We start from the raw sequence: 7,186 nt of genomic DNA on the forward strand, positions 1-7,186 counted from the left end.
TCATATAGCAGGTCACACGTGAATCGTCAAGAATGTCTAAAGTGAAGTAGCATGTAGCAGCACATTATATTTTTCATTTTTTCCCCTTAATGCAGTGTGTCGATTGAAGTGCCAGGCTAAAGCTCTAAAATAATTGACTAAATTCTGCTGACTTGCCCTGTGTTGCTGTAGGGAGTGTGTTTTGCCTTTCAGAACTCATTAACACAGCCAACAGACCATATTAGTCTGTGTTTTGGTTCAAAGATTAATAATGTTTGGTGGTTGTGTTTTGAAATGGTGTTGGAATTTTAAAAATTGGCCCCTGTGTGTATCTGGGTTTGGGGCAGGAGGCTTCCAGCTGACTGCTTGGGTGGGAATGGACCTCTGGGATGCACTGACCCATCTGAAAACCTCTTAGGATTGACCTCTTCCTAAGAGAAGTGCCCTGGGCAGATGCCTTAATCCCACAACAGACTGGCCCCCCAGGAGTTGGATGTGGTGTAGATGGAAGGCTTCCTCTGATTCCTGATGGGTACCTGCCAACACCCCAGGGGACTGTCAGTTAACTTTATGGCAAACAGTAGAAAATGACTTTGTAATACCACTTCCTTACGAAGACCACAGACAGAGTGGGCAGATCAGAAGCTCTTCTGCGTCTGCCCTGGATTTCTTAGGTAGACTCTAGTTGCTCACTATGGCGCCAGTTCTGCAGTCTGGAAGAGGCTTGCCCCAGAGGACCCTTTGGTCCCAGCAGGCCCCAAGTGGTATCTTGATTAGCAGTTTGGGTATGAGGTACCCATCCCAGACTGTGAGTGGGAAAAAAATCACCAGTCCTCTTCCGCAAGTCAGGCAGATAACCAGTCCCTGAAGAAGGGGAGGGTATTTTTCAGAAGGGAATCTGAATGCTGTTTGGGAAGGGAAACGGAGGAAGGGCAGTCGAAAAATGGCCAGTGCCCAGCAAAGCACTGTAAGGAAGATATGGTAGCATGCGCAGAGCTGCGTAGGACTCCGTGTCGAAGAGTAGGCGCCTCACAGGAAAGAGGTCTCTGCCCCAGGCTTGTGTGGAACATTCACTCTAGACAACCCCGTGTCCCTGTCCCCATGAGAGCGCCGTCAGGCCGGGAAAGGCAGCATCTGGCCCAAGCAGCTGAGATGCCCAGCGCTATCAGCCTGGCCCAGTGAGCGCAGTGCCAGGAGACGGGGGTCAGCCAGAGAAAAGGGGGCTGGTGGATGCTGTGGACGGCAGTCTGGTGACTGAGACCAGCCTCTGGAGTTGGGAGATGTGGGTGTGAGTCCTGACTCTCCCACTTCCATGCTCTGTGACCTCTGGGACATCACTTAAGCCTCCCAGACCTCAGTTTTTGCATCGAGAAGATGGAGATGATAATAGTCTCTACCTCATAGAGTTGTTGTGGTAATTAAATGAGGTAGACCATTAAAAGCTCTCAGCGTGCCTAGAACATTGCAAGCCTTTGATGAGTGGCCTCTCCGTGAGAGGAGCGAGGAAGGAGCTGGTCAGCTTGGTGTGTGCATGTGGGGGACAGACCCAAGGAGATACTCGGAGGGGTGTTACAGGTAAGAGTTAAAGGAAATGAACAACTGCCTTGGAAAGAAGGCGTCAGGAGCCTGGTGGGGGGGTGTCTCTGGCAATCATTGCACCCCTCATCCTTCCGCTGGTCTCTCTTGGCCTCCCCTTTGAAAGCTCACGGTCCCCTGCAGGATTTAATTTTTGTTCTGAGGGGATTTTACAAAGCACGTGCCAGTTTCACATTGTGTGTGGAACAGACCCATGGGGGCCCATCTCTCCCAGTGACTTCTGCCTCCCCCCACCCCGCTCACTGCCCCTGTGTAGATTGCCTTTAAAAAGAACAATAAAACATGCCCACAGCCTGTAGAAGAAGGAGAGTTTATGAAGTCAAGGTATTCAGCGTCAGTACTGAAGTATGCCTTAAAGATTAGCCACCTACACTTGATTTTCTGAAAGCATTGATAAGAAAAGACCTTATATTTTATTTTATTTTTTTTTGCGGTACGCGGGCCTCTCACTGTTGTGGCCTCTCCCGCCGCGGAGCACAGGCTCCGGATGCACAGGCCCAGCGGCCACGGCTCACGGGCCCAGCCGCTCCGCGGCATGTGGGATCTTCCCGGACCAGGGCACGAACCCGTGTCCCCTGCATCGGCAGGCGGACGCTCAACCACTGTGCCACCAGGGAAGCCCGAAGACCGTATATTTTATACTGCTGGTCCAAGAGGCTAAAAGTAAAAAGCCTAGATAGATGTCTAATATATCTGTTATTCTTAAACCTTTTTTGCCAACTTGGAAAACGACTCACGGGCCTCCGTCTCCAGCATAGTCGTGCTGTTTTCCTTCTCTCCCTTCATCTTCCCCCCCCACCCTCGCCCCGTATCCCATCCCACCCTCTCTCACCCTCTAACAGCCGGCCCCTTGCATGTCTTTGTGCTCCATTTCCTGGTCCCTCCCTTTCCCTCAATTGCTCACTGAGACATCTCCAGACCCCCTCTTGCTCTGCCACTTCCCAGTGCGCAACCTTCCTGAAAGAAGATTGGGTTTCCTCTGACTTTCTTCCTCCAAGTATCTGAGGCAGGGCTGGAATGTTGCCGAACCTTCTCAGCGGCCCTGACCCAGGGTATTTCTCAGAGCAGAGACTCAGGTGTGACCCCACCACCACCAGGGTGGGCAAGGGTTGCCTGCCTTGTGTGGTCCCTAATGGCTACAGAGATTTAAATTTGCCTGCTTTTCTTTCTGATTTTAATGGAGAAGATGCCTGTGTGAAAGAAACAAATTGGATATTGGATTTCACAGATCCTTCTCCTGCTTCGCACTTCTGACCCTGATAAGCCACTGAAATTCCCGATGTCCTTGACTTTTTGTAATACTGGCCTATAACGTGAACTGCCCTGGGGAGGCAGCTCGGCTTGTGGACTTGTTTTCACACACCGGGGAGGGCGGGGGGTGTCTGTGGATCAACAGTAGAAGGAGAGCTTTGACAGGAAGCACTTTGATTTTCTCCCTTCAGCCGCAGGTGCTGTGGAAAACATTGGGGGCACAGGCAGCAAAAATTACTAATATAAATGTGTGTATTGTATGTATTTTACATATATTTATAATGTATATTGACTGCACGCAATAGCAGCCTTCTAGTACAATGGCTGGTCTTGGACCGAGGCCTGAAGCCCTAAGGGGAAACTTCTTTATTGGAGGACTAGCAATAAACTCGACTCACTCGACACCGTTATATGGAAGTAGATTTCATTACTGAAGAAGTGCAGACAAAAGAATCGAACTCATCACCCCTGCACACCCCTCGGCTCCAGTCAGTGGGTGGGCATGGGCACGCGGACTGTTACGCAGCAGTTGAAACGAGCAGACCACAGCTCACCCGGCCAGGTGCACGAATCTCTCAAACATGGCGTTAAGCAGTGGAAACCAGATACAGAAGAGTGCACCCTGTGGGATCCCATCAATATGAAGTTCAAAACCTGGCAGAACTAATCGATGGTTCCAGAAGCCAAGATGGCAGTTACCCTGAAGGGAAAGAGTGTGCAGAGGGCTGCCTGGGCTCCAAAAATGTTGTGATATTTTCATTCCAATGCTGAGCACGCCAGCGTGTTCACTTTTTGAAAAGTCATTAGGCTGTACATTCATGATGGTTGCTGTTTTCTCTTTGTACACTTCAATTTTTAAAAAATTAACTCATCAAAATCAGTCATCAAGGTTGCTTGTAAGCACTTTTCCCCAGCTCGGCAGTGTGCCCGGGATGACGGGGAATTACAGAGAAGCGTGAGATGCTGTCTGTGACCTCAGGAACCTTCTGGAAATTTAGTTCCATCTGGTGTCCCCAGCTCCACCCCTAACCCTTTGGGTTTGTCATTCACGGGAAAGGATTTGCTCAGCCCACCTCAAGCCTGTGGCTCTGGACACAGACGACTCACCCCATACACTTGAGAGCCTCCCGAGGTAACCGCAAAGATCACTTCCTAATCGTAGCATTTCTTTGAGCAAGGAAGCGGTCTAGGTAAAGGGAGCCAAGGCTGCCCTGTTCTGCGGAGTGGAGATTTGTCTTGCAAGGAAAAGCTCTTCCGTACTGCTTAAGATCAGTTGGATCAGATCCTTCTATCTGGTGCTTTCATCGAGGTGTACTGATGCGTTCATTTTGAGAAAAGCCATCACCTGCAGCTACTTCCCTGCTCTCTCTTTATGGTGCTGCCCGGGCAGGGAAGGGGGTCCCCAATATTGTTCTTTTTGCCTTTTTTTTCTAGTTTTTATTTTCACTTCTCTTTTCATTATCCCTTCAGGCTTTACTGGCCCTTCAAAGGGCCCCTGCTTCATGAACTAATGATGACAGATGTTGGTACAACATCTGTTGCCGGATTTAAACACCTTCCATCCGGTTAGAATTCATCTGGAAGGCAAGCTTGTCTCGCGCTTCAGTCTGCACTTGAGCGCGGCCGAGGGGACAGGGCTGCACAGGAGCTGCTGCGATGACGATTGTGCTCCCGCTTCTCACCACAAAGGGGCGTAGCTCACACACAGCGGTGAGCTCGCTCCCCGTCCTTGTGCCAGATCATCTCTCTCTCCATCTTGCACAGTTAGCTCTACACATGCATTTCATCGTGAGCGTTGGCTGGTCGGGTGTGGTCGATATTTCCTAGTAACTGTGTTTGCTGGACCTCGGGTCCTTCCAGGTCAATGTTCTCAGCTTTCCTCCCCCACAGAAAAGTCAAGGCCGGTTCCCTTTTGCTTCTCTGATGCAAATAAGTACTGGAGCGAGGTCTTCATCTTCTAGCAATTGGTTTTGGCACCTTCTTACCTCTACCTGATCTCTCTTTCAAGAGCCCTTCTTGAGCAATTACCGTGAGACCAGGAAGTCAGGAATATTGAACAAAGGAAAAAGAGTCTGAGTTAAAAACCCTTGTTTTCAAGTCTTCTCTCTTGGTTACTAGCCTTGCTCCCCGGATAATGGGTGTTACAGTAATAAAATAATAATAATAAAAAGAGGTAATTCTAGGCAGAGTATGAAGATAACTTATGAAGAATATGAAGGTATTTTATCTTATGAAGATAAGGTAAAATTAGGTGACTTAGGAATCTTTTGGGTGTGGTACAAATGTTTGTCACCTTGCTTTGGTGAAGGTTTCACAGGCATCTACGTGTGTCAGCACCCCTCAGTTGATGAGTACATTTGAAGGATATGCAGTTATTGGGCATCAGTTATACATCCATAAAGCATAAAAAATTAGAAGTTTGAAGATTTTTAGAATCTGTAAATTGCTATACAAGTGTTAATCATTAGTAATCCTTGTTACTGTTTTTAAGAAAGTAGCTAACATTTTCCTTAAGCAGAACGTCTTCTCTCAGAGGTAAATTTGAGGTTGGCAGTTCGTTCAGGTAGCTGAATTCGACTTCCCCTAGGCCAAGGTTTCTCATCTGTGGCACTAGTGACATTTGGAACCAAATAATTCTCTGCACAGAGGCTGTACTGGGCATTGTAGGATGTTAGCTGCATCCCCGGCCTCCACCCGCTAGGTACACCGCCCCCACTGTGGCAATCAGAAATGTCTATGGGGCAGATCACCCTGGCTTGGGGACCACTGTTCTAGGCCACGTTTCACAGACAAGTTTTTTTGTTACTCAGAGTCCCTAATTTCTATGTTTAATTTGTGACAGGATTTATACTTTTTAAACCAACTGAGACAGTAGTAAAGATTCAGGCCTAAAACTGCTCCCATCCGTATTTTCTGTTATAGAAAACGCTTGCCTGACCTGAAATACGTGAACTATTTCTGTGTCCTCTTTTCCTTTAACACATCCTGCTGGCACCCATGTCTGATTTCAGCCCCAGCATCTTGGGTCCTGGTCTCAGACGTGCTTTGCATGTTTGATGCCGGAAGAGGCGGCCGATGCTGTGACAGACGTGTGCAGGGGGGAGGGGCGAACACGGGGTTCAGAACAATTAATCTTAGCAACAGCTTCCTTTTACTGGTGATCACAGGATTTGTAAAGGGGTCTGCAAATATCAGTGCTTGCTACGGACCCTCTCGTCCCCAGTATTGCTTTTTCTTTGGTTTACGAGAAGGATCCAAAGCAGAGAAAGCCTGTGCCCTTTAAAAATGCTCGTTTAGCATCGTGCAGACCAATAGCCTTTTTGTTCTCCTCTTAGTTGCCTTTTAATGAGTGATTTTGGGGGGGGGGGATGACTTTATTAACTAGCAACACTGTTGCTGGAACGCAGACCCCAAGCCCAGCCGCCCCTGCCCAGCATGCCTCTGGGCGTTGTGTGCAGACAGGTCCAAGCCGTGTCCTAGGAGCCAGGAAGCGTCACCTGCTCGCCGGGCACCATGGCTGCTCCCCAGGTGGGTCTGATGGGGCAAAGGTGGCGGTGGAGGGTCCCTGCGCTGTTTCTAACGACAGTGGCAGCTCCTCCACGCTCCACGGGACGTTCCTTCGCCCTCCCCCCGCCCCACAGTGTCTTGACCGTGTTTTTGCCTCTTGTCTCTTCCCCAGAGGTACCTCAGGGACTTTTTCAGCGTGATGCTCCAGTCAGCGACGTCCCCGCTGCACATCGACAAGGTGGGGCTGACACTGTCCAAACACACCGTCTGCGAGTTCTCGCCGTTCTTCAAGAAGGGCGTCTTCGACTACAGCAGCCACGGGACGGGGTAGGGCCGGTGATGGGGCCACGCCACGCAGTGCCTTCTCATCCGAGCGGCCCCCCAACCGGGGGCCTGGACCCCTCACCGCTTCCTCCTAGTGCCTGAGCGGAGCGTGGGGCTGGGGGGCCAGGCTGGCTGACGGTGACCTTGACGGCGGCTGTCCCTGCCCCTCGCGGGTGCATGTGGCCTTCTCCCTGTTGTGTGCAGAATCCGTCCCATGGCTCCATCACCCTGGGCCCCCCGGGGCCGAGCCAGCCTGGGGCTTCCCGAGGTGGGTGGCTGACTACACCTCCCTAATGACTTTCATCTGGTTTCCTCTTTCACCAAAATACACTCTTATTTTTTTATATTCCTTCCATGTGGCTGGCTCCCAAGAAAAGCATTTTAAGTTATTTCATTGTATTTTGCTTTTTCCCCATTTGAGTCTGAACTTTTTACATAATCCCTAAGCACTGATGTTTACACAGAATTTCATATTCTGAAAAAGGGATTTTCGGTCCAGTCACGACTGGAGTCTTCCATGCTTGACGCA

General features: G+C 49.8%; 1 protein-coding gene across 2 annotated transcripts in view; it reads left to right on the plus strand.

The window, feature by feature from the left end:
• Positions 1 to 6,702, plus strand: part of KIF16B (kinesin family member 16B) — a 256,485-nt gene extending 249,783 nt beyond the window's left edge. Inside the window, exon 25 of one of the 2 annotated variants that reach the window (XM_065892000.1) lies at positions 6,506 to 6,702. In XM_065892000.1, coding sequence (XP_065748072.1) covers positions 6,506 to 6,664 — 159 coding nt within the window. In that variant the 3' untranslated portion in view covers positions 6,665 to 6,702. The remainder of the gene's footprint in view (positions 1 to 6,505) is intronic. The other variant, XM_065892001.1, reaches the window with a different exon arrangement.
• Positions 6,703 to 7,186: the final 484 nt, after the last annotated feature.

This window comes from Phocoena phocoena, chromosome 15, assembly GCF_963924675.1.
Source record: "Phocoena phocoena chromosome 15, mPhoPho1.1, whole genome shotgun sequence".
Classification (NCBI taxonomy): Eukaryota; Metazoa; Chordata; class Mammalia; order Artiodactyla; family Phocoenidae; genus Phocoena; species Phocoena phocoena.